We start from the raw sequence: 27,219 nt of genomic DNA, 5'->3' as shown, positions 1-27,219 counted from the left end.
GTTAAAGGTATCATATTTGTGTTTGTTAAATTGGGGATTTCTTTATTTGTTTCTCTTGTTTGTCTGGTTTTATAAACATGAAAAAAACACAAACAATATGTTTTAACACATTAGCTATTTATTTATAAAAGTTTGGATGACAAGGGGTAAAGTTGCAAGTGATGTACTTTTTTAAAATAATTTTTTACTTTATTATTTTTGTTAGTAGTAGTAGTGGTCGTATTAGTGTGTAAATTGGTAACTTCAGCATCAATGTGATTGCATTTCTAAAGTGGTGGCATTTAAATATGAAAAATATCAGTGGTATGAATTGAATATATATGTATATAAAAAATAAGTAATAATAATTACAAATAAATTATGGTACATATATTGGGGGTATTCATTTAATACAAATCCATTTCATAAATGCAGAGATTTAAAATAAATTTTAGCTGACATTACTCGGTAGGATTGCATCTTTAAAGTGGTGAAACATTAACAAAGTAATTTGAAGGGAAAGTGGTGACATGACATTATAAAACAATAACTACAAAAAAATTAAACTGAAACATACAGTGTATGGGAGCTATTAATTTCATGTATTAAAATTTATTTAATAAGTTAAAACATTTAAAACTAATTTTAACTGACTCAGTCTCGTTGCATTTGTAAAGAGGTGACATTTAATTATTAAAAAAAAAATACTGATAATAATGAAGTATGATCTATTGGAGGTATTCATTCAATAACATTTCATTTCATAAATGCAGACATTTAAAACAAGTTTTAGCTGACATTACTCAGTTTGACTGTGTTTCTAAAATGGTGACATTTAGTATATAAAAAACCCATCTAATAATAAATGAAAATAACAAATCAATGTAATACATACAGAGATTTAAAGCAAATTTTAGGGAACTTTATTCAGTTTGATTGTGTATTTAAAGTGGTGAAAAATTTTGAAAAATAATTTCAAACAAATGTAAAGTGGTGACAATTAATTGTGGTTGTTAAAAGCATTTTTAAAAATAATGTAAGAAAATAAATGTCATTGCAAACACTTTACTTTTTTACGACGGAGTACAACGGCCACATTGAAAAAAAATATAGGATCAAATAAGAATAAATGCGTAAATGTACGAGAATAAAGTTGTACATTTATGAAAAAAAGTCATAAATTTACAATAAAAAAACTGCTCAACTGCTCTGTTTTTTAACAATAAATTAAAAAAAGTATAAATAAATAAATAAGAGGAAAGTTTAATTCCTTCCTGAAGAGCTATGTTCTATTTTCCCTGTGCCACGTAATATTACCACTTTTTTCTTGTGAATGTACAACTTTATTCTCGTAAATTTACAACTTTATTCGCAAAATGTTTTTGTCAATGTGGTAAATTAACGACAAAAAAGTCAGACATTTATGAGGATAAAGTGGTAAATGTACTGGAATACCATTTATTTTTCACAAATTTACGACTTTATTCTTGCAAATGTACAACTTTACAAATGTAAATGTTCGGGAAAAAAGTTGTAAATATAAGACTTTATTGTAGGAAATTTTCAAATTTATCCTGACAAAAAATTTGACAAATTGACAAAAAAATCTGCTATTTCAAGTTTTTCTTGTAAATTTAAGATTTTATTCTTTTTTTCGTAAATATCCAACTTTATTCTCAAAATCACAGACTTTTTTTTTAAATGTGGCAAATTAACGAGAAAAAAGTTGTACATTTATGAGGATAAAGTCGTAAATGTACTACAATAAAATTGTAAAGAAATGTAAAGAATCCATTTACAACTTTACTCTCAAAATCTCAGATTTGTATTTTTTTTTTAATGTGGCCCTAATACTCCGTCTTACTTTTTCAATTTTGCATTTCTTTTTTAAAATCAATTTTGGCCATCTGCCATCTAAACTAACACAACTCATATTTGTTTTCATAAATAAACAAGAATAAGTTGAAAAGAAGCAAGAGAAGGAAGTTTTAAAGTCATTTTTATTCCATTTTGGCCAGCCTATACTGTAGGTCCATCCATGTAAAATATCAGCCCATGGTCACGTCATCATATTTGTTGCTTTTCACAAAATAGCAGGAAAGGAATGATATAGTAAAGCGCTATTGCTTATTACACACACACACACACACACACACACACACACACACACACACACACACTGTCACTGAACTCTGTAAAGCTGACATTGAATTATGAAATCTCTTTCTGCAAATGACGTGATGTCATCAACGTAACAAGAAGCATGTGTGTTTCTTTGCTGTACATTAGCACCAGATCTAACAGTTACGTTTGTTATCGTTGGTAAATCTGTGTATGCCGTGTCAATGCACAAGTGAAGAAGTACCCACTAAAAACACACACACCTCGCACAAGCAGCAGCCTAGTCTTTTCTTTTGCGGGTACACACAACATCAGTTAGGTAGTAGGCCTACACAACAGCTTTCTATTTAAAGCAGCACTGACTGACTTCCAGGGAGGAAACACAAGCAACACCTTCAACATCAAGTCTTTCGTAGCATCACGAGCACCACCAAGCCACTTTGCTGTTTGGCCAACAACATGTAGTGAACACTAAGATGTCATAATGCCTGTGATGCAATGTGCAAATATGCTATATATGTTATACTATTGCCAAAATAAAATATACTGTATGTATAGGACTACAGTGTGTGTATGCACCATTTTATGGGCTAAAAAAAATAAACAAACTCTCATGAGATACATTCCCCATAGCAATTCTTTTGCATTTTCAACACAACAAACAGGATTTGAGAATTTAATATGAAAATAAAACCATTTCATTAACATAATATTTGATGTCTTGATCAAGCTTGATAATTAAGTGAGCATTTACTCCCCCCACCTCTGTAAATGTAACTTGTTTTTTTCCACGATGACAAATGGACAGAAAAGGAGAGCCGGCACACAAAAAGCAAAATGGCGGGTGTGTTTATCTTCACGTTAAAAGCAAAAATACACTCTTCACTTTAGCCGCTGAGTCACGTTGGCCAAGGCAACAGCAAACGCCTGCACCGCTGAGAAGGGATACTGGAAATCCAGAATGTAGGCGTTGCCGTCGATCCGTCCGAATTGCATGACCTACATAGAATAAAAATAGTTGAGTCATTTGAGCGAAATGAATACATGAAATTGGCAGCATTCTGTCATACCAGTGTTTTGATCCAAGCAAACGACTCTATGGCACCAACAACGACAACTCACTCCGACTGTGCCCATTTTTCAAGGTTGTACTGTAAATTTACCAAAGATACACCAGGCGTTCTTCTAAAATCAGCTGTAGGCAACCTCCTGTGTTTCTGTTTTTTTCTTTTAACGGCTCCACAAGATTGCTAAATTTGAAGTAGCAGCAGTCAGCATCTTTATCTAGCTCTGCATGCGCTTTTAAATGTTGCTACTGAGGTACTGGTGTGAAAGTCATTTGTGTTACACTTGCTGTTGTTTACAATCAACTCATCAGCCCTATTAATGCTGACTGAGCAGTTGGCTCCCTACCACTATGACAACATTGGCTCTGTTGTCGCTGTGTTGTGCAATAAACTCGAGAGAGACCGGTGTTTTCCTTTGCACTTTCTCATGCACACCAAATGATTTTTTAAGCTAAAGACTCTTCAACAGAATCAGCACCTCCAAGTCCAAGTCCATGGTTCTCACCCATAAAAGGGTGGAGTGCCATCTCCGGGTCAGGGATGAGACCCTGCCCCAAGTGGAGGAGTTTCAATTCCTCGGGGTCTTGTTCAGCGCGAGATGGACAGGCGGATTGGTGCGGCATCTGCAGTCACTCTGCCTTAGTCCGTTGTGGTGAAGAGGGAGCTGAGCCGAAAGGAAAAGCTCTCAATTCACAGGCTCGATCTATGACCCTACCCTCACCGATGGTCATGAGCTTTGGACAAGCTGCCTAAATAAGTTTCCACCTTAGGGTGGCTGGGCTCTCCACATTGAGTGCTAAAAGTGCTGATCCTCCACATTGAGAGAAGCCAAATGAGGTGGTTTTGGCATCTTTTCAGGATGCCTCCCAGACGCTTCTCTGGGGAGGTTTTCAGAGCACGTCCAACCGGGAGGAGGACTCAGGGAAGACCCAGGACACTTTGGAGAGACTATGTCTCTCAACTGGCCTAGCATCCGCTGGGAAAAGCTGGACAAAGCAGCTGGGGAGAGGAAAGCCTGGGCTTCTCATCTTAGGCTGCTGCCCCCGTGACCGTAAGTAAATAGAGGGCGCTTGCTATAATTCAAGCAGAAACGGATATATTGTGGTCATCTACATCAACTACCTCACAATCAAATTACCTGTCGACCGTCCAGCTCTATCTGGAAATTCTTTGCAGACTCCTGCGTGACGCGTCCTCCAAAGTCCAGTTGGTAGACCTGGGTGGCTTCGTTCCACAGTGGCTGCTTGTTGGCCATGACGTAAACAAAGCCTTGGCTGCCCAAACTGCGGTCCTCGCGTTCGTTGGCCTTGCGGCACTTGATCTCTTCCAGCTCGCTGGCCATCCGCAGGCTCCGCTTGTTCTTCCAGCTCTTCTTGCTGCTTTGGTTCTGGTTCATGAGCTCGTCGCCGCTGATGAAGAGCTCCGGCTCGCTCTCCGAGCTGTCCTGGAACTCGTTGGCTGCCCTGCTCATCTTCTTGGTTCTGTTGAGCTGCTCTCTGGGGCCCTTAGGCTTCTTCTTCTCTCTGCTGCCAAGCCGTGGGCTGGCAATCAGAGAGTTGAAATCTGAAAGTGTGCGACCTTCCTTTCTGGACCTGCCCTCAGAAACCGAGGACATGTTGGCCTCCTCAGCTCGACTGTCCAGTCTTTTTCGGCTTTTTTTGTTAAAGCGGTCCGACTCCTGCGGGCTTTCATTTAAGGACGGCTGCTCTGGAAAGCTGTTAGCAGACTCTGCTAGATCTCCTGTGGCACATTTAGAGCGGGGTAGCTCTGTGGGTGGTGGCGGGGGAGGCAGAGGTGGTGGCGGAGGTGGTGCAGCTGGAGGGGGTGGAGAGAGAATAGGCTTCTCTAATACCTGATGAGTTTTGGTCGGGAGGGGAGGCGCAGGAGGGTCTTGCATGGGGGGCGGGCAGGGGTACGGGTTCCAGGGGTGCAGGTTGACAGGGTGCAGCTGAAGTCCAGCACAGGAGCTGGCTCCTGGGTACATCGGGGGAAGGGTGCAGCACGCCAAGTTAGCCAAGCTTGCGGAGTAGCCTGTTGACAAAACCAAATTGGAGTCCGGCTGAGCGAATGGGACGGGAAGAACCACTTCGCTCGGAGGGTTCTGTAAGGTCTGAAGTGGGGGTCTACTGTGGCCCATACCTGGAGGGAAGGGAGAGAGTGATATTTGGTAGCCTGACGGGAACGTCAGAGTGCTCGTGCTGGGACTGGATGGAGGTTTGGTCGTAAGGACGAAAGGAAGTCGACTCACATCCAAGTGCTGCGCCTGGCCAATGATGAGAGAGGGGGGTTTATGAGGTCCTTGTGGGGGAGTCAACATGGTTTGTTCTGGAGATAGCCAGAACTCATCTGTGGCCGTGGTGTCCCACTGGTAAGGTGGGGGGCGTTTAGCTGCCAAATCACTGAGGGTCATCTGCCGGACCGATCTGTCGAGGTGACAGTGCTGACTTAAAGTCTCATCCTCGGTGAAGGCGGAGTTAACGTACACGGTTCGATCCCGGCTGCTATCAACAGAACCCAGCAGACTGTAAGACGACTGGGAGGCACTTTTGGAGTGCACTATAATGGTACTGTGGTGTGCGCCTTTACCAGGAGGGAAGTCTTGCCTCACCACCGTGCCGCCTGCGATGCCACTACTCGACGTCCCACCGCCACTCACACTGACACTGGTGCTGCTGCTGTTGCTGCTACACTGTGTGCATGTGTACAGCGCCGTGGGCACCCTCTGCTGGTATGTTACACCTAACACACTGTTCAGCTTTGCTTTGGTGGGAAGGGTCCGCGAACTGTCCATCATTGGGGGAACTTTGAGCGTCACATCCCTACGGTCACGGCGAAGAGTGGCGTGGATCAGGCTGCTTTCCATTCTCTGGGGAGGAGACAGCGTGGCAGCTACCTGATTGGCCGGATCTGGATAAGGGGGCGGGTCTCCACTTGGTATTGAGTACCGAGGTACTGAAAGACGGCTAAGTGTTGCTGAGCTGTAGGGAAGGTGAATCTTTTTACTCTCAGAAGAGGTGACCTTCAATGTGGCCGAGCCATGACCCGCGTAGGCATTTTGGTTACGCATGAGGCGCCTTCGAGGACGACAAACCTCCTCCACATTTCCGCTGCTGTCAAAGGTGGTGATCCTTTCATAACCCAGAGGTGTCGGGTACTGTAAGGTTACAGGCTGAAGAAGAAAGTCGTCTTTCTTCAGACAGGCCTCAGGCGCCAAAATGTTTGGGCTGTCACAGTTTGTGACAAGCGTTTGGGCAGTCGACTCCGCTGTGGCCGCCGCTGCCGCCGCCACAGCAGCAGACGCTACGGTGCCTGGGTATGGAGGAGGTGGGTTCACCTTTCTCACTTGGATCTCCACAGATCCATCTCTGGTACTGAAGGAAGGGGGTAAGGTCCGAGGCAGGCTCGGCTTCAGCATGTGCCCGTGATCTCGATCCAGTCCTGGATCTGTGGTGGGAGGAGGGGGAATCGGAGGAAGGAGATGAATCTGCTGTAGAGAAATGGTCGGGTAGCCGGATGGGGGCGGCGGTAGCGTCATCTGCATCTTCAGCTGCTGCTGCATCTGCTGGTGCTGCCTCTGCATTTGCTGGTGCTGCTGCTGGATCTGCTGGTGCTGCTGCTGAAGCTGCTGCTGCTGCTGCCTCATCTCCTGGATCTGCTGGCGGATTTGCTGCTGCTGCTGTTGCATCTGCTGTTGCTGTTGCTGCATCTGCTCGTGCTGCAGCTGCATCTGCTGCTGCTGCTGCTGGATTTGCTGCTGCTGCTGTTGCTGCTGGAGCTGGTGGCTTGCCGCCTGTGGTGGATTTTGCTGCATCTGTTGATGCTGCTGGACTTGGTGCTGCTGCTGATGCGGAGGCTGCTGGTGGTGCAGCTGTTGAAGCTGTGTGTGGTGATGGTGCATCTTCTGAGGCTGATGCTGGGCTTGCGACGGTTGCGACTGCTTGGATGGCGGTTGCCGAGGCTGCTGAGACCGGGGCTGCGGCGGGAGATGGTGAGGTGGAGGTGGTGGAGGCAGTGTACCAGGAAGAAGTGGACCCATGTCCAACCCGTTGAAGATCACTTGCCCAGGTGTTGTGTATCTGGCTGGAACTGGGTATGGTGCAGCAACTGGATCCTGGCTGTGGTCAGAAACAGGAACTGAGGCTGCTGCAGCTGCTGCAGCCGCCGCCGCTGCCGCGTTGGCCGTCGGGTTGGTGAGGACATCGAGCTGAATGTTCTGATTAGCCAGAAGAGACTGGACGAGCCCGATGCTTTGAGTGGGCGACATAGCCTGAGCCGGGCTGTGGATGGGCGCGATGGGAATGTTGACCGTGCACGGCGGATTGTCTCCTGACACTCCAGACGAGCCCATTACTTCATGACAACACAACACAAGTTAGTTAGTGCCTGAGCTGAAAATCAAGTGTACTCATTATATAACGGCCCACCTGGTAAGTCATCCTCGTCCTCGCTGAACACGTTGGGGTTGAAGACGGGCAGGCTCATGAAGTCATGTGATATCTTGCGGACCTCTGGGAGGTAAATCGTCATCTGCCTCGGTTGCAAATGAAGCAAACTCGTCTTGTAGATGACTGCAACACACAAATAAGGCACAACTTTGGCAGACTGACTTTGCACAGTGGACGCTAGTACGAGGTATGACACCATTACCTACCTGCACCCAGATTGGCGGGAAGGAACGAGGCAAGTCCGACAATTTTGAACTTTGTCCCCCAGATGTTGGATGTGACCTGTGCGAGGTAGTTGTGCTGCGGAACACAATAATACGACACTGAGGTATGGAAATGCTGCTTTTCAAAACACACATACCATAAATTTTTGCCTGGGCGCTTATTCACTTAAAGTGCAAAAAGGACAGGTCGATAATTGGAGACAGGCTCATTAAATATACAATATAAGTAGATTTTTAAACTTGGATAATGGTTTGGAGAGACTATGTTTCCCAACTGGCCTGGGAACGCCTCGGGAACCGCCGGGAGGAGCTGGACGAAGTGGCCGGGGAGAGGAAAATCTGGGCCTCCCTGCTTAGGCTGTTGCCCCCGCGACCCGATCTCGGATAAGCGGTAGAAGATGGATGGATGGATGAATGGTTTGGAGTGCATGAGAAAGTGGAAAGGAAAACATAGCTCACTTTGACCACATGGTCATCTACCTGTATGAACAAGCCCGTTGCACAACACAGCAGCAACAAAACCAATGTCGTAATAGCGCGAAGGAGCAAACTGCTCAGCCAGCATTAATAGCGCTGATGAGTTGGTCATAAACAATAGGAGGTAAAAGGTTCATTTTAAAGCACACGCAGAGCTGGATAAAGCTGCTGGATGCTGACCACTTGTACTTCAAATGCAGCAATCTTGTGGAGTTGAATAAAAAACTACATCAGGAGGTTGCATACAGCCACAGCTTGTTTTTTGACCCAGCACTAATTATAGACCCTGGGAGTTATTTGCTTTTGCAAAACTACAGACCCGGCGACCGTGGAAGAGTTGGGGGTTAATTGAATTGTAACGTTTACCAAGATCATATCCTGTTTTTACTTCACATTTTTAAGGATTTTTTTTCAATAAAGCTCTCATCTAATGATGCTAACAACTATGTACCAATATTTACGTTAGCACTAGCTTACCATTAAAGGCAGAAAACTTCTTGTGGAAATTTTGATGGGTCTGCAACTTGTTGAGAACCTCTGGTCCGGCTAGCTGTTAGCATGCTACATTGTGATATCATGGGAACATCTCATGCTTCAATAGATGGTTGTTCAAGCTCAAAATCTCAATGTGATATGCAAAATGCTAAAATGCTAAGGCTAGCACCTAGCAAGATAATGCTAAGTACAAAAATTGCAGATTTTGCATCATGACGTGTGAATGTATAAAATTTTATATAAAGCTATTGGCTAAAATATTAACATGCTAACAGTTAGCATGCTATCACATGGCAAGATAATAGTTACCTAAAGTGCCAAGGCAGTTTCACAGTCTCTCTACATCATGCCCTGTATGTATTAGCAGTTAGAAATCAGTAATATAGTCAAATGCTAACATGCTACCAGATAAAATCGCCAAAATGCCAACAGTTGGCATGCTAGCACTTGGCAAGACAGCGCTAAGTACGGAAAGTGCCAAGGCAGTTCTCGTGTCCCAATGTCATGTCATGTATGTATTTATATTTAGACGTGAGTAAAATGGATAAAATCCTAGCATTATAGCACTAAGCAGCGAAAGTGCCAAGGCAGTTTTACAGTGTCCCTACGTCATGACATGTATGTATTATCATCTAGACATGAGTAAAATGGATAAAATGCGAACATGCTGACAGTTAGCATGCTACCACCTAGCAAGTAATGAACGTGCCAATGCCGCTTGCATTGCAAGCTTGCCCTTAATAATAAAAACTAGGAAGCCTCTGGGCGGAGCGTTAACAATGTTGTGAGCGCAAGACCCACCTCGGTGAGTCCATCCATAGAAAACTCTCGGCGTGTCAGGCTCGGGGAACGAACGGGAGGCTTCTTTGTCGGCAGACGTGGCGACCGCTGGCCCTCCTGGTTCGTGCGTGAAAGTTTCGGAGATTTTCTTGAGTCCAAGTTCATTCTTTGGAGCAAATAACTCAACGTTCACTCGATGATCTCGTCACTGCTCATGATGTTGTTTTTTTTTAAGTTTAAAGGCCAACCTGTTTCCCCGGGAGAACTTGGGTGATTTTTTTCCCACCCATTCGTCGCTCAGCTCAATGTCGCTGGAGTCGGAGCAGTTGCAGCTGTCAGCGTACGAGATCATCGGGTTCACGCACACCTCCTCTGTGCGGGGAAGAAAACACACACGACAACAGAGGTGAGTTGTTCATTCAAGTATTACGTGTGTGCGGGGGTGCAGGGGCCGCCAGCCAAACATGACGCCTTTTATCGAGGTTCCAGTACCACTCTCCGTATCGCTTTACTTGCCAACGAGCTAAATAGTTGACCAGCACTCACGGGTCTCACTGAGTTGACTCACCCCAAAACACTGCCCCCTAGCACTTGGATGGAGAATTGCACGATACACGCTCAACTCCGGCACAGAACTTTGACAGGATTGTGGCTGTGGACGGCATAGTGACTACACAGAAGCGTAAACCAGCTGGGGCCACAGCAGAAGGATAAAAAGCTCCCCCGTCTTAGAGGATTGACATCAGTGCCGTCATTGTGAGGTTGCCAGGCAACCAGACAAAATGCTGCTTCGGCCACGATTGAGCACACACATTTGTCACTTTGACATGGACTGAAAGAGACTAACAGCGAAATAATGACATATTTAAATGAAAAAAACCCACATCATATCATTATACCATATAAAAATACCAGATCAAAGATGTAGAACTTGTTCCACATCCACAGTATCAGCATTTCTCTCCAATATTGTTGACAAATCTGTCTAAATGTGTGATAGTGAGCACTTCTCCTTTGCTGAGATCATCCATCCCACCTCACAGGGGTGCCATATCAAGATGCTGATTAGACACCATGATTAGTGCACAGGTGTGCCTTAGACTGCCCACAATAAAAGGCCACTCTGAAATGTGCAGTTATATCACACAGCACAATGCCACGGATGTCACAAGATTTGAGGGAGTGTGCAATTGGCATGCTGACGGCTGGAATGTCAACCAGAGCTGTTGCTCGTGTATCGAATGTTCATTTCTCTACCATAAGCCGTTTCGGAGAATTTGGCAGTACATCCAACCAGCCTCACAACCGCAGACCACGTGTAACCACACCAGCCCAGGACCTCCACATCTAACATGTTCACCTCCAAGATCGTCTGAGACCAGCCACTTTGACAGCTGCTGAAACAATCGGTTTGCATCACCAAAGAATTTCTGTTTGTCGTCCGGTTTGTCGTCGTACCCGACGTGAGTGGGTAAATGCTCACAATCGATGGCGTCTGGCACGTTGGAGAGGTGTTCTCTTCACGGATGTATCCCGGTTTACACTTTTCAGGACAGATGGCAGACAACGTGTGTGGCCTCCCCAATAAAACAAAACTGCACATTTCAGAGTGGCCTTTTATTGTGGGCAGTCTAAGGCACACCTGTGCACTAATCATGGTGTCTAATCAGTATCTTGATATGGCACACCTGTGAGGTGGGATGGATGATCTCAGCAAAGGAGAAGTGCTCACTATCACACATTTAGACACATTTGGCAACAATATTGGAGAGAAATGCTGATATTATGTACGTGGAACAAGTTTTACATCTTTGAGTTCATCTCATCAAAAATGGGAGCAAAAACAAAAGTGTTTATATTTTTGTTGTGTAGTTGATCAAAAATGTTTAAATACAAATAAAAATAAATATTCCACAGAAGCACATATCGGAAATATTGTAGTTCAAACTATTATTTTAAGTAAAAAGTAATTTAATTAACATAATCATCACATTTGAATTTTAACAATATTTTATATAATAACTGTATATTAGTTAAAATAATTTTGAAACTAATTAAGTCAAATCAAATACACACTATATATATATATATATATTTTTTTTTTAATCGTTGTAGATAAAAGTGAAATAATGGTTGGCATAACAAAAAAAAATTGAAAAGAAAAGTCAATAAAAGAAGGCATTCACTTGCCTGCTTTGCTGTCAGTTTTGGGGTCCATGATGACAAACTCAGGTCGTAATTTACTGATGCGCCTCCCTTTGAGGATGGGCACCAGTCCTCCCAAGTACTCCAAGTAGAGGGTGTAGCAGGGGCCCCCCGCCTCGGGGCTGTCTTCGGCCCGCTTCATGGTGCAGTGGAGACGCTCGTTCCCGGTCGTTGGATAGCTGACAAAGTCGCGGATATTGTTGGGGTCCGGAATAGGAGGCTAGGACACGGATAAAAACATTTTTTTCTTCCTATTTTGCTTATTGATTGGAAGTTGTCGGATGTTAAAGTGACGGAAGCACCTTGATGGTGGGGATGAAAGCACTGGTGACGTAAGAGCACAGCAGCGAGGGCATGTTCAGCTTGCCCACGTCCTTCTCCTCTCTCAGGGCGCTGGCGATGCCCTGCTGGCAGAGCAGCTGCAGGCTGGCCACACGGTGCTCCACGCGCACCACGTACAGCGCCGGCCCGCACGCCAGGAACAGGCGCGAGTCACGGTGACCCCAGCAGATAGTCGTGATGGGCCTCTGAACACAGCAAGCACAGCGTTTGACAGCAACATTCTGATGATGAATGCTGTTCCACTCCTTTTCGATGGTTGGAGATGACATGCAAAATGAACAATAACGACTAGCTTACTTTGTTTTACTAAGCTAATTGGATAAATCACTCTGATTGTAGGAGGTAAAGCTCCAATACAACAAAGTAGCTAACAGCGATGAAAAGGCAGCACAAAGATACGCTTAATGAACAAAGAAACAATGAACGAATCGATGAACAAATAAATTGAAATCTGAAGTAACTAACGTTCTAGGTGATACTGTTCCAAACGAATCAACAAGCAAACTAACCTGCTATCAGCAACAAACAAACAAACAAAAAACTGAATGAATAAATGAACGAACAAACAAACTGAAATCAAAACAGCACAAAGATCCGCTTAATGAACGAACAAAGAATGAATGAATCAGTGAACAAATACATTGAAATCTGAACTAACGTTCCAAGTGATACGGTTCCGATACAGTCCTACATAACGAATCAACAAATGAACAAACGAGCTACCATGGATGAAAACACAACACAGTAATACACTTCATGAACAAATGAACAGCTCACAAATCAATGATCAAACAAACAACCTGAATCAAAACTAATGAACTAACTATCGAATCAACAGATGAACAAACAAGCTAACACCAGAGTAACACGCTAAATGAACAAACAAAAAATCAATCATCAAACTAACAAACTAGCTAACAGCGATGAAAACACAACACAACACTTAATGAACAAACAACTAACAAACCAATGATTGAACAAGTTGAAATCAAAACTACTGACCTAACTAACCTTCCTGGTGATACTGTTCCAATCCGGTTCTGTGTAATGACTCGATAAGTGAACAAACTAGCTAAGAGCGATGAAAATGCGACACAGTGACACGCTTAATGAACAAACAAACAAGGAACGAATCAATGATCGAGCAACCAAAAACTACTGAACTAATTGATGTTCCATCTGGTTCTTTTCCAATCCAGTCCTGTGTGACAAATCCACAAACAAACAAACTTGCTAACAGCAATGAAAACACAATACAATGAAATAGCTAACGTTCCAAGTGATACTATTCCAATCCATTCCGACGGGACGAAAATAATACTCATCAATGATCGAACAAACAAACTGAAATCAAAACTACTAAACTAACCAATAGAGTCAGGCATAAGAAATGAACAGCAATGAAAACAACACAATGATACACTCAACGAACGAACGAACAAACAACTATTGAATCAATGAACCAAGAAACTGAAATCAAAGCAATTGTACTGAACTAACTAATGTTCCAGGTGAAACGTTTCCGATACAGTCCTGCGTAACGAATCAACAAGTGGACAAACTAGCTAAGAGCAATGAAAACACAACACAATGATACGCTTGACCCAACGATGTTTTCAACGACCAAACGAACAAATAGTCAGTTCAATTGACAAAAATGATCACTATTGGGTGGATAGTGTCCTGCATGGGGCGATAATGAACAAACAAATTAAGTAACGAACAGCAATGAAAGCATGCTTGCGTGAAGGGCTAGACATTCACATCCTCCAGTTGATTGATTTTTAAAAAATGTTGTCAATTATGCGGAAGATGGTTGACCTAGCCTTGGAAAGTAACATCTGGTCTTGGAGCGGCGAGCACGACTTGTCAGCAGCTAGCAGAGGGTGACGTTGCTACAGCTCTCGAGTTTCCTGGCTAAAGAAGCGGAAGGGCTCGCACTTTCTAGTGTCTGGAGCGCTTGGGTACCTGCGCAGGCGTCTCCAAAGTGTAGATGTGTTCTCCTTGGACGTTGTAGAACTTAACCAGGGCGTTCCTGGTCATGGCGGCGCAGGCCGAGTCGGAGGCCAGCCCGTGCCTCTCCATCCCGGCCACGGCCAGGAGGTCACCCTGCGAGCACCACTGGGCCTCCACGTCTGCGCAGAGGAACATGGTGAGTGAAAGTCCTTCAAGATTCCAAACCGCCAGGTCTGTTTCACATACCTTTCAACCCTGAGCGAATGACGGCTGGAGAAAGGTCGTCGTAGTTGCTCATTAGGCTGATTTCTCCCGATATGAAGGTGACTGTCAGCAACGGCTTGACTCGCCGCACTAAAAATGAAACCATTCACGCAATAATATTGTAATAATTCTTACAATTCACGTGAGTTGACGTAAATTGGCACCTAAAGGCAGGAAGTTGTCGTCAGAGTCGGTGTCGCTCTCCGTGCTGTCCTCCACCAGGAAGTCCGGGCAGTTCCAGGACATCCCCACGATGCCGTCGGACTCGTGCAGCAGCACGTGTGCCAGCATGCGTCCGTGACAGTCCATCACGATCACCTGACCGTCTGCGGTACCGAACAGCACCTGCAAAGCATAGGCCGGCATGAGCAGATGTTGTAGTCGTCGCGCTGCCCGAAGCAGACAAGTGTGCACCTGCTGGTCATCGGGCGTCCAGATGCCGCAGGTGATCTGACTCTCCAGGTTTATCTCTGAGGACCAGTGGCGCTGCCCGCTGACCGAGCCCACCAGCACGAATCCGTCCCTGTAGGCGATGAGCGCCTGAGTGCCATCATGGGACCACGTGAAGTCGCTCACCTGCAGCAGGTGCCGCCATAAACGCCACACATAACTTACTGTATTTACCATCAAACATACTTACATACAGTACATATACTGTACAGTGGTGTGGAAAAGTGTTTGCCCCCTTCCTGATTTTTTTTTTTTTTGCATGTTTGTCACACTTAAATGTTTCAGATCATCAAACAAATGTAAATATTAGTTAATGACAACACAACTTAAAGCAGTTTTTACATAAAACTTTTATTATTAAGGGAGAAATAAATCCAAAGCTCCATGGTCCTGTGTGAAAAAAACCTAATAAGTGGTTTGGCCCCCCTTAGCAGCAACAACTGCAATCAAGCGTTTGTGATAACTTGCAATGAGTCTCTTACAGCGCTGGGGAGGAACTCATCTTTGCAGAATTGTTGTCATTCAGCCACATTGGAGGCTTTTCCAGCATGAAGCGCCTTTTTAAGGTCATGCCACAGCATCTCAATAGGATTCAGGTCAGGACTTGGACTAGACCACTCCAAAGTCTTCAGCCATTCAGAGGTGGACTTGCTGGTGTGTTTTGGATCATTGTCCTGCTGCAGAACCCAAGTTGCTTTCAGCTTGAGGTCACCAACAGACGGACATTCTCCTTCAGCAGAATTCATGCTTCCATTTATCACAGCAAGTCTTCCAGGTGCTGAAGCAGCAAAACAGCCCCAGACCATCACACTACCACCACCATATTTTACTGTTGCTATGATGTTCTTTCTCTGAAATGCGGCGTGACATATACACCAGATGTAATGGGACACACACCTTCCAAAAAGTTCAGCTTTTGTCTCGTCAGACCACAGAGTATTTTCCCAAAGGTCTTGGGGATCATCAAGATGTTTTCTGGCAAAATTGAGATGAACCTTAATGTTGTTTTTGTTCAGCAGTGGTTTTGGTCTTGGAACTCTGCCATGCAGGCTGTTTTTGCCCAGTGTCTTTCTTATGGTGGAGTCATGAACACTGACCTTAACTGAGGCAAGTGAGGCCTGCAGTTCTTTGGATGTTGTTGTGGGGTCTTTTGTGACCTCTTGGATGAGTCGTCGCTCTCACTGTGCCCAAAGCTTTAGAAATGTCTTTATAACCGTTTCCACACCGATAGAGCTCAATTCATCTCAGTTAAATTATGATTTAATGGGGGTGCAATCACTTTTTCACACTGGGACATGTAGGTTTGGATTTTTTTATCTCCCTTCTGCCTTAACAATAAAAAGCTTCATTTAAAAACTGCATTTTGTGTTCAGTTGTGTTGTCATTAACTAATATTTAAATTTTTTCCATGATCTGAAACATTTAAGTGTTACAAACATGCAAAAAAAAAGAAATCAGGAAGGGGGCAAACACTTTATCACACCACTGTGTGTGCACTACTGTATGTACATACTATACCTATACTGTATGGTCATCTGCATCATATCAGGTACAACAATAAGAACAGCATCACAAGTTCTCTCTCACAGAATTTATGTCAGGTTTTTTTTCTGAGATGTTTGGTAATGTTCATGATAATACCTTAAGATTGGAAACAGCTCATATTTCAATGATAAAAATAGCACTCAATTACTATATTTCTCATTTTATTTGATTATATTTGTCACATTCATGCCGTGTAGTTTGTAAGTATTAATCATAATAGAATATAGGAATAATATAATAAATCACCATGATTATGTTTTTGCAAAAAGAATTGAACATAAAATTAAATTAGGATTTCTTTTAATCCCTCATGCAAATTCTGCCCCAAAGATAATGGAACATATACATTCTTTTAGATTGTATTAATTATATATTACATTCCCTTTGTTAGGCAGCATTTTTGGGATTCATTTTTTTACTTTTATATTTTTATTATATTAATATTACCTAAGGTAAAAGTAATTTTACATATAAAATATAATATATGTTATTAATTAAGCCATTACAATTCTTCCTTTACAAAAAGAATATGCTGTAATAAATTATGATAGTATAACATATTCTAGAATTTACGTATACTAGTTTATTTTACATAAATATGTATTTTATTATATTATTATATAAAAATATCTTCAATTTGTCATGGCAGAATTTGGGGGATTGTTTATTTTATATGGTACATAAATGTATATATATATTATTATATTATTACATCATAAAATAAAACATATAATACAAAAAATATAATTATTAGGGGCGCACAATATTTATCGGGCCGATATGAGGGAATTATGACGACATACCGATAAATACACTAACCGGCTGCTCGGAGCGTGTGCCCGAATACAGTGCACCATGCCAGGCCACAGCAGGTGGCTCCTCCCCCTCTATACTCTGGTTCTCCTGATACAGTAGTCGTGATGTGGTAGTAGTAATGCTATGATATTTGATTAGGACAAATCAACAGGTACAGTTGGTCAAATCCAACTTTGTTCCGGTCCTTCTTATCTCCAGGTGTGCACAACTACACTTAAATCTAAATTAAAAACAGTAAAAATGTTACTTGAGCTCCTCTGTCGTTAACCAACTCCACCGACCACCTTCCTTCGTACTGAATCCACACAAAGATTCCTCCTTCCATGTCGCATGTGGCCAGTTTCTGGAAGGGTTCGTTCCAGCGGACCAACACCACCTGAAGGCAAACACCACCAGTCAAGAGGAACCTTCTGTTAACCAACACGCTCGCGTCCCACCTCGCTGTTGTGGCCTCGCAGGTTAAAGTTGATCCTCTGCGGCGTGCTCCTGTCCCTCCTGCAGTGGCTGGACGTGAAGGTCACGCCCACCACGCCCCTCCCGTTGCCCGTGGCCAGCCAGCCCTCCTCGTAGTAGCGGCGGCGGCACACCGGCTTGTCCTTCTCGCTCTTGGGCACGCGGCCCTTCCACGACAGGCACAGGATGTTGGAGTCGCTGCACAGGATGGGACCATGTTCCACGGCGGCCAACATCCCTACTGAGTGACCAGGATGCTGCTGCTGGAGAACGCAAAGGGCATCAAATTCCACTTTCATGTCTCACAAAAACATCTTTCTCATTTCTTCAAATTGAACCTTTATTCTCTCTCTTTGTTACTTTTTTCCTTCAAGACATAGCCATTTTTTTCTTGACGATATCTGATTTTATTCTTATTTCTGTCCAACTTTTTTCCTCCGCGTATATCCTCATAACTTTTTGACATTTTTCTCTGAAATATTCAACTTGAATTCCCTTACATTTCAGATTTTTTTTTCTTCCTCACAGACGACAGGTTATTTTTTCATTGTACAAAACATCACCATAATCAATCAATGACAGAAAACGTGTAAAGACAAGATATTTCCGAGCTCTGAGAGTGAAACAGGATTTATTCCTATCATAGAATCCAAGTTTCACCCTCAGTTTACGGACCAGATCGGCAATGTGAGCCTTGTAGGAGAGTCCTTGGTCAAGCAGAAAACCAAGATCCTTGTAACCAGTGACCATCTCTACCATCTCTGCCATTTCTACTGTCATGGTCTTGACAGGCTCCGTAATTTCATAAACGTTTATGAGAGAATAACATGGCTTTTCTTTTCTCTGCATTTAAAACCAGTTTCAAAGATTGTAAATGAGTCTGATATGTTGTTATATACTGTTATATTCTTGTAATCGAGCGCCTTTTTTAAATTGAAAATATATCACCTTTTTTCATAAAGATGCCTGATTGTTTTTATTCTTGTAAGTTTACAACTTTTTTTCTTGAAAATGTCAAACTTTTTTCCTTCAAAAATCTTCACCGATATTTTTCTCAAAAACAGCACTTTGGTTTTTCCTGAGGCTATCCAACTTTATTATCGTAAACCTTTTTTTTTTTTAATCAAAAATGGACACCTTTATCCTTTTTAAACATTTTTCTTTACATTTCTCTGGACTTTATTACTCCCTTAGATTTTTTTCTCACAGATGACAATTTTTATTGTCATAACTTTACACCTTTTACCTTAAAAATGTATCACTATTTTCTTGAGGATATCCTCATATTATTGTTGACGACTTTTTGTTCTCAAATGTACAGCTCTTTCTTCCTTGAACTTTTCCACCTATATTCTTGGACGTTTCTGACATTTTTCTCAGAAATATTTGACTTTCCACCCATCCATCCATTTTCAATACCGCCTCTCCTCATTAGGGTCGGAGGGCATGCTGGAGCCTATCCCAGCTGACTTCAGGCAACAGGGACACCCTGGACTGGTGGCCAGCCAATCGCAGGGCACATATAGACAAACAACCATTCACACTCACATTCATACCTATGGACAATGTCGAGTCTCCAATGAAGCTAACATGCATGTTTTTGGAATGTGGGAGGAAGCCGGAGTACCCGGAGAAAACCCACACACACACGGGGAGAACATGCAAACTCCACACAGAAATGCCCCAAGGGACAATCAAACCCAGGTCTTCCCATCTCCAGGCTGTTCCTGTGTTGGCCAACACGCTAACCACTAGACAGATTTTATCCTTGTAACTTAACACCTTTTTTCTTGCAAATATATAACTTTTTTTCTTGAAGAAACAAAACTTTATTCCTTTACGTCATGGATCAAGACGCGATCCATTTTCTACCGCAGTGACTGTCCTTCCAATAGCTTCGCCAACACACCATTATAATTGGATGATGCAGTAACCTACCAGGTCATTGAGTGGTCAAGAAGTGAACTTCCCGCCTACCTAATTCCGTAGCTAGCGCAAACGCTGTTGACGAAGACGGTGAAAAGAAAGGAAGATGAGAAGTGCGGTACGTGATAGCACGAGGAATTCAGCCAGCATTGCTGGATCTTTAGCAATAGTGAAGAACGGAACAACATTCACAGGTGGTGAATTTGCCAAAACATTCACGCTTGACATGGCGAATGAACTTTTTATGATATATGGCTCTCACGGAAATACATCTGAAAAAATTGCAGCCAAATTCAGCCAAAAAGGTTCCCGATACCTGTTGTAAGTTTATGAGTTTTCGCTCAAAAATATTTCCAATATTCCTGTAAATTACAGAATTTTTTTTTTTTTTTTTTACAGTTTTTATGCTCATAACTTCATGCCTTTTTGAAGTCACTTATTTTTCTTGAGAGTGTGTGCAAGTTTCCGACTTCCTGTCTTGCAAAAAAACAATTTTTTTTTCCTTCAAAATTTCCGCCTATATTCCCGACTTTTCTTCTCAACAATATTGTACTTTACTCTCAGAAATTTCAGGGTTTTTTTCCTCTTCGATGAGAGATTTTATTCTCGTCAATTTACGACTTCTGTCATGTTCTGTGTGCTGCTCTGCTGCCCTCTGCCATTCATGTTTTGCAGCACATCCCTGAACCTGCCCAGGACTTAATTGGTCACACCTGCAGCTCATTACAGTCGGCCTTCTTAAGCTGCAGCCAAACTCCAGACCAGTGCCAGATTGTCCTTCCTGACCACCCGCTCCCCGCTCCCCGCTCCCCGCTCCCCGCTCCCCGCTCCCCGCTCCCCGCTCCCCGCTCCCGCTCAGTCCGGCTGCCTGTTTCCTTACCCTGCTTTCTGGCTCAACCTCTTGCAATTTTGCATCTTGTGATTCCTGATAGGTTTGCCTTCAGTGTTTTTTTGTTGTACTTTAGTGTTTTTTCCTGACAGCCTTTTGCTGTCAGTGTTTTTCTTTAGTATTACCCGTTGTGGATTTTCCTTTGTTTGTACTTTGCTCTTGTGGACTCTTTTTGTTATATTAAACCTTTTTACTGACATTTTTTTGGCTTTGTGTTTTGCGTTGGGATCCAAGCCTCCCGCCGTGTCACACGGCTAACCTGACAACTTCATTCTCAAAAACTCAGATAATTTACATTTCAATGTGGCCCCAATACTCCGGATTAAATTCCCGTAAAAACATTTTTTTGAAAGATCTGACCTTGTTCTTTTAAGTTTTTCTTTAAACGTAAGTGTAACATTTGTGGCTAAAATATCCCACATAACTTTTCTAGCTGTAAAATTCGATGCCTCTTTTGTCGTTCAATGACAGGACTTTTATCCTCCAAAACATAAACTGCTGATGTGTTTGCATCCCTTCCAGGAAGTTTGTATGAGGCTGTCTATGAATCATGAGAGGTGACTGCAGTGAATGTGCCGTCAGCATCAGCGTCACCATGGCAACTGCCTTGGTGACGCTAGAAAATGTTCTCTCTTGGAAAGAAATCTTTGCCACTTGGGATCATCATCTTTGTGCTGTTGGTTGGATTCTACCACCATGCGCCATCTGTGTGCTAACAAGCCAGCCATCTTGTTCCAGCTCAGCTTTTTAAGCCTGCAAGATGCTCACACGAGCCTTTTGCCGCTTCCAAGGCCTTTTCCCAACATTCTTGTAGTCCATTTGAGTTCATGTCAACACAGTACTCCTGTCACGTTGGCGCATCTTTGACGAGGTTTTTTTTTGTAAAAACAGCAGGGCGCTCCTGTCATATGGAGGATCTTTGACTGGCATGTTTGCAGTAGGTCCTTGAAAATAGCCCAGCGCCCCTGTCATATAGAAGATCTTTGGCAAGCCATTACTTCCAGTTAAAAACAGCAGGGCGCGCCTGTTACGTAAAGGATCTTTGCATTGTAAGTGCTTGGAAATAGAGTCGTGCTGTTGTGTAGACGATCTTTGACTGGCATTATTACCAATAAAAAAACAGCAGGGCACTCTTGTTATATAGAGGATCTTTGACTGGCGTTTTTGCAGCATAGTTCCTGGAAAATAGCCGAGCGCCCCTGTCGTATAGAAGATCTTTGGCAAGCATTGTTTCCTGTTAAAAACAGCAGGGTGTGCCTGTCCTCGTCTTTTTTTTGCAGCTTGGAAATAGAGTCGTGCTGTCGTGTAGACGATCTTTGACTGGCATTATTACCAATAAAAAAACAGCAGGGCACTCTTGTTATATAGAGGATCTTTGACTGGCGTTTTTGCAGCATAGTTCCTGGAAAATAGCCGAGCGCCCCTGTCATATAGAGGATCTTTGGCAAGGCATTACTTCTAGTTAAAAACAGCAGAGTGGTCCTGTTATGTAGAGGATCTTTGACCGGCGTTTTTGCAGTATAGGTGTTCGGAACATAGCAGAGTGCTCCCGTCGTATAGAAGATCTTTGACGAGCATTATTACCAATAAAAAACAGCAGGGCACTCCTGTCATGTAGAGGATCATTCATTGCGTTTTTGCCGTAGGTCCTTGAAAATAGACCAGTCCCCTGTAAAATAGAGGATCTTGCCAAGCAATACTTCCAGAAGATCTTTGGCAAGCCATTGCTTCCAGTTAAAAACAGCAGAGCACTCCTGTCAGATCGGAGATCTTTGGCAAGCATAATTTCCAAATGAGAAGAGCAGGGAGCTCCTGTCATACAGAGGATCTTTGACTGGCATTTTTGCAGTAGGTCCTTAAAAATAGCCGAGCGCTCCTGTCATGTAAAAGATCTTTGGCAAGCAATATTTCCGGTAAAAAACAGCAGGGCGCTCCTGTCATTTCGGGGTTTTTTTTTTTGTTTTTTTTTTTCAGTGTTGGTCCTTGAAAATAGCAGAGTGCCCCTGTCAAAAAGAAGATCTTGGACTATAAAAAACAAACAAACAAAACAGCAGAACACAGCAAAAGCACACCCATTTGAGGATCTTTGACTGGCATTTTTTGCACTTTGTCCTTAAAAACAGCAAAGCATAAAGGGGATCTCTGGCAAGCATCACTTCCAGTAAACAACAGCAAGGTGCCCCTGTCATGTAGAGGATCTTTGACAAGTGTTATGAAAGTATTTGTGTGTGCGTTGCTGTACAGTATGTGGCGTACTGTATGTGGTATTTTTCAAGGTAGTGCTGTAGGACATACCTCATAATTGCTGGACATGATGAGTCAAAGTCCCTCCATTGAAGGTGTCCATGTTTCCATTCAGATGATGCCCCGAAGGTCAGCGTTGGCAGCGGCTCTCCTTGCTCTTTGCACTTATAATAACAATAATAATAATAATAATAATAATAATAATAATAATAATAATAATAATAATAATAATCCTGATCATAAACTATCCATCATCCACAGCCGGAGGAGTGTCCTGCAGGCAGCTCAGGGTTTGTGTTGGAATGCTGTGCCGCATCCCATGATGCACGTCTGTCCCTGTTTGCGTGGACATGTGAAGAGTTAGCATCCACCTTGAGACGTGGGAACACATGCATGTGTGCATCTTCATGCAACAACAGCGCTGCATTGCTCTCGTGCTCGTGCATACCCTTTACGTCACACACACATGCAGATGGATAAAGAATAACCCTGCATGGACACGGCATACATACTATACTGTATGTGCGGCATAATCAGGGAAATGTCCGAGACACGTGATGGTCCGCACGTCGCATCCTTGCATCAAAGAGCATCTTTGCGTGTCCACCAGACGCATGCGGCAGGCACAGAACAGCTCGAATCCGAATGTTTTGCCATCTAAATGGGTGTAAATGGACAAGCACCGCACGTACCTGGCCCAGGCGACGCGTTGGTGCAGATGCAGGCGGCGTGCGTTGGCGCTGCAGCGTCAAGCTCCAGCAGCGTGTTGCCAGGCGCTTCCTCAGTTTGCGCACTTTGTGGGCAGCGGCTTCAATCAAAGACGACGGCTTGCCAGCGGGCAGCTTCGCGCCACACATGCGCGCCGAATCACAAGTAACACTCCCAGAGAACGCCCACTGCCGCAAAAATAGCCGTACGGTACTTGACGAAGCTATTCGGGGACGGTTTACGCACATTTAGAGGCATTTTAAAAGGAGTCTGGTAGACAGGTTGTATTGACGTATTCAATACCATGACATATTGTGGCAACTTTTCCACATTCAACCCATTTGCTGCAAGAATAGTAAGATGCTCATTTAACAATGCACTTCTAAATAAAGGACTGGGACAACACAAACGTGAACACTAGCATAGCTATGTGATGCTAAAGTGCTAACATCGCATTTTCACATCAACACCATGCTAGGTTAGCCTATTCGCTGAAGAAAACCGACATGCTCAAACTTACAGCGCCCACATCTGTAGCCGACTGACAGTTGGCAGAGCTCCGGCCTGCATTTTAAGATGTGTTGCGAAGCCTCAACTTCAAAAAGGAGCGTTTCTAGTGCTCACGACCAGGTTCTAGGGGCTAACATTACGAATATTCAAACAGGGGTGTCCAAAGTGCGGCCCGTGGCTGTTTTAGTTTTTTAATTGGCCCTCAGCGCATTCTTAAAATTTAATTGAACAAGAAAACAGCAAAGATGAAAAATCAAAAATTGTCAATAAAATTAAGTGAGGGAAGGATGGAATGCAAGATGGACAGGCGAATTGGTGCGGCGTCTGCAGTGATGCGGACTCTGCATCGGTCCGTCGTGGTGAAGAGGGGGCCGAACCCAAAGGCAAAGCTCTCAATTTACCGGTCATCTCCGTTCCTACCCTCACCTATGGTCATGACCTTTGGGTAGTGACCGAAAGGACAAGATGGCGGGTACAAGCGGTGAAATGAGTTTTCTCTGTAGGGTGGCTGGGCTCTCCCTTAGAGATAAGGTGAGAAGCACTGTCATGCGGGAGAAACTTGGAGCAGAACCACAGGAGGAGCCAGATGAAGTGGCTCGGTCATCTGGTCAGGCTGCCCCCTGGACACCTCCCTGGGGAGATGTTCAGGGTAGGAGGCCTCGGAGAAGACCCAGGACACGTTACAGAGACTATGTCTCTCAACTGGCCTGGGAACGCCTCGGGATCCGCCGGGAGGAGCTGGACGACCTCGGATAAGCGGAAGAAGATGGATGGATGGAAGAAATCAAAATATTAAGACAAAAAAAGTCACATTTGAACAAAAACAAAGTTACAATTGTATGACAATAAACATTATGAGGGAATATAATTTCATTTTAGTAGCGTAGAGTTGAAATATTCAGGAAAAAATACGTTTTTGTTTTTTTTTGTGCTTTTTGAAAAATGATGTTTTTAAAAATGCGTAATGTGACGAGGACAAAGTTAAAATATTACGGGAATAATGTCATAATTACCCCTCCGTGAATCACCACCTTACCGTGGTGGAGGGGTTTGAGTGCCCGAGTGATCCTAGGAGCTATGTGGTCTGGGGCTATGTGGACCCCTGGTAGGGTCTCCCAAGGCAAACAGGTCCTGGGTGACGGGCCAGACCAAGAGTGATTCAGAAGACCTTATGAATAAACACAACAAACAAGAAGAGGGACCTCACCTCGCCCGGACGTAAGATACACGGGATCTCCCCCCTGTAGACCCACCACATGCGGGGACAAGCATATGTGTCCGGTGCTATGTGTTTTGGGCGGCGGTTGAGGGCGGGCACCTGGGTGACCTGGTCCTTGGAACATGGAATGTCACTGCTGTGGTGGGGAAGGAGCCCAAACATGCAAAAGAGGTTGAGACATTCCAACTAGTCATCGTCTGACTCACCTAGACCCACAGTTTGGGTTCTGGAACCAAACTCCCCCAGAGGGGCTGGACCTTGTTGTACTCTGGAGTTGCTGCAGGGTGAGGCGGCGAGCTGGTGTGGGCTTATTAATAGCCCCCTAAGCTCTCAATTTACCGTTCGATCTATGTTCCCACCCTCACCTATGGTCATGAGCTTTGGGTCGTGACCGAAAGAACGAGATCGCGGATACAAGCGACCGAAATGAGTTTCCTCCGTAGGGTGGCTGGACTCACCCTAAGAGACAGGGTGAGGAGCTCAGTCATCCGGGAGGAGCTCAGAGTAGAGCCGCTGCTCCTTCACATGGAGAGGAGCCAGCTGAGGTGGCTCGGGCATCTAGTCTGATTGCCTCCCGGACGCCTCCCTGGTGAGGCGTTTCGGGCATGCCCAGCCAGGAGAAGGCCACCGGGCAGACCTAGGACACGCTGGAGGGATTATGTCTCACAGCTGGCCTGGGAACGCCCTGTTGTCCTCCCGGTGGAGCTGGAGGAGGTGGTCGGGGACCGGGAAGTCTGGACTTCCCTACTGAGACTGCTGCCCCGCGACCTGGACCCGGATAAGCGGAGGAAAGTGGATGGATGGATGGCATTTACAAAAAGAAAAAATAATTGAAAAAAAACAACAGCAACATCAGTAATTGAAAAACAGCTGTAATTTTAGGAGAATAAAGTCCAAATATTAAGGAAAAAAAGTTGCATTTTTCAAAAAAAGTTACAATATTACAAGAATAATCTTGTAATATTATAAGGAAAAGAATGTCATTTTAGTAGCACAGAGTTGAAATATTCAAGAAAAAAACACGTAATTTAAAAAAAAAAGTCATAAACAATGTTGTAATTTTTGGAAAATTAGGTTGCGCAAAATGTATAAGGTAATGAAGATAAAGTATTATTATGTAAAGTATTACATTATGGCAATAAAGTGGAATAACTCTCACAATTATGAGGAGAAAATATACAAGACGCAAGTTGGAATTGTTGGCAAATAAAAAAGCTAAAAAAAAAGCCTTAATTTTACAAGAATAAAATCTAAATATTAAGACAAAAAAGTCGCATTTTATCAAAAAAAAATTACAATTGTATGACAATGAACTTGTGACATTATGAGGAAATATAACCTCATTTTAGTCACGTAGATGTGAAATATAAACAAAAAATGCATTCTTTTTTTAAAGCTGTAAATAAAGTAGTATTTTTGGGGGAAATTAGGTTGTAGAAAATGTATAATGTTACGAGAATGAACTTAAAATATTATGGAAATATTTTTTAAAAATTATAAACTTAATATTATAAGGACAAATAATAGCATACAACTTTTAAGGCGCATCGAGATGAAACATGTTTTAAAAAAAAAATTAAGTCGTCAATAAAGTTGTAATTTTGGGAGAATTAAGCTGGGGGGAAAGTAAAAAATTATGGGAGTAACGTCAAAATATTGTGGGGGAAAAAAGTCTGAACATTACGAAAAGGAAATATGATTTAAGAGTAATTAAGAAGAAGTTGAAATATTTGGAAAATAAATCCCCTTTCCGCCTCCATGACGAAGCTGAGATGAAATATACTCGAGATAACTTCTTACAAAATGGAAAAGGTTTGGACAGCCCTGTATGAAAGGAAAGTGTATCGTCCAGGAATGAAATGCCATCACGTCATCCAAATTGAGAACAAAGAGGGAGTGTTTGTCCCAAATAGCGGTGAGCAGAAGACGGAGGATTTATTGAGCTAGTAGACATCATAGTGCATGTTGGACACAGGACACAAGCGTGGCACACGTAAAAGAAGTAAAGCCAGCCGCCATTTCCTCTCTGCCGCCACATGTGACAGGCTGCAGAACGTTCATGCAGATGACGAGCACGAAGCCGCGGCTATCATCCAGAAGTTGA

The 27,219-nt window shown here is 43.4% G+C and overlaps 1 protein-coding gene across 4 annotated transcripts; it reads right to left on the bottom strand.

Moving 5' to 3' along the window:
- Positions 1–1,961: 1,961 nt before the first annotated feature.
- tulp4b (TUB like protein 4b) lies at positions 1,962–27,211 on the bottom strand. Of its 4 annotated transcripts, none has more exons than XM_054797141.1 (16): positions 23,371–27,211; positions 22,730–23,014; positions 17,604–17,882; positions 17,414–17,542; positions 14,770–14,931; positions 14,520–14,700; positions 14,338–14,445; positions 14,104–14,270; positions 12,096–12,320; positions 11,779–12,013; positions 9,837–9,960; positions 9,610–9,754; positions 7,819–7,912; positions 7,592–7,735; positions 4,306–7,517; positions 1,962–3,099 (listed from the first exon to the last, which is right to left on the bottom strand). In XM_054797141.1, the coding sequence occupies exons 2-16, from the start codon at positions 22,745–22,747 to the stop codon at positions 2,983–2,985; spliced, it is 5,340 nt and encodes a 1,779-aa protein (XP_054653116.1). In that variant the 5' UTR covers positions 22,748–23,014; positions 23,371–27,211; the 3' UTR covers positions 1,962–2,982. The 4 variants fall into 4 exon arrangements, with proteins under 4 accessions (XP_054653116.1, XP_054653119.1, XP_054653117.1 ...); XM_054797144.1 differs by having other exon boundaries at positions 17,604–17,879; XM_054797142.1 differs by having other exon boundaries at positions 22,730–22,842.
- Positions 27,212–27,219: the final 8 nt, after the last annotated feature.

The sequence above is a fragment of the Dunckerocampus dactyliophorus genome, chromosome 13, assembly GCF_027744805.1.
Source record: "Dunckerocampus dactyliophorus isolate RoL2022-P2 chromosome 13, RoL_Ddac_1.1, whole genome shotgun sequence".
Taxonomy (NCBI): domain Eukaryota; kingdom Metazoa; phylum Chordata; class Actinopteri; order Syngnathiformes; family Syngnathidae; genus Dunckerocampus; species Dunckerocampus dactyliophorus.
Note: the sequence above shows the minus strand (reverse complement) of the source record. Positions and strands in the feature narration are given on the sequence as shown.

What these genes read in the sequence shown, in the direction of transcription:
- tulp4b (XM_054797141.1), bottom strand. An exon ending in TTAACGACAGAGGAGCTCAA is followed by an intron (nt 14,932 to 17,413) that starts GTAACATTTTTA and finishes CACCTGCTGCAG; the next exon opens with GTGAGCGACTTCACGTGGTC. An exon ending in CATTCGCTCAGGGTTGAAAG is followed by an intron (nt 14,271 to 14,337) that starts GTATGTGAAACA and finishes TCCTCTGCGCAG; the next exon opens with ACGTGGAGGCCCAGTGGTGC.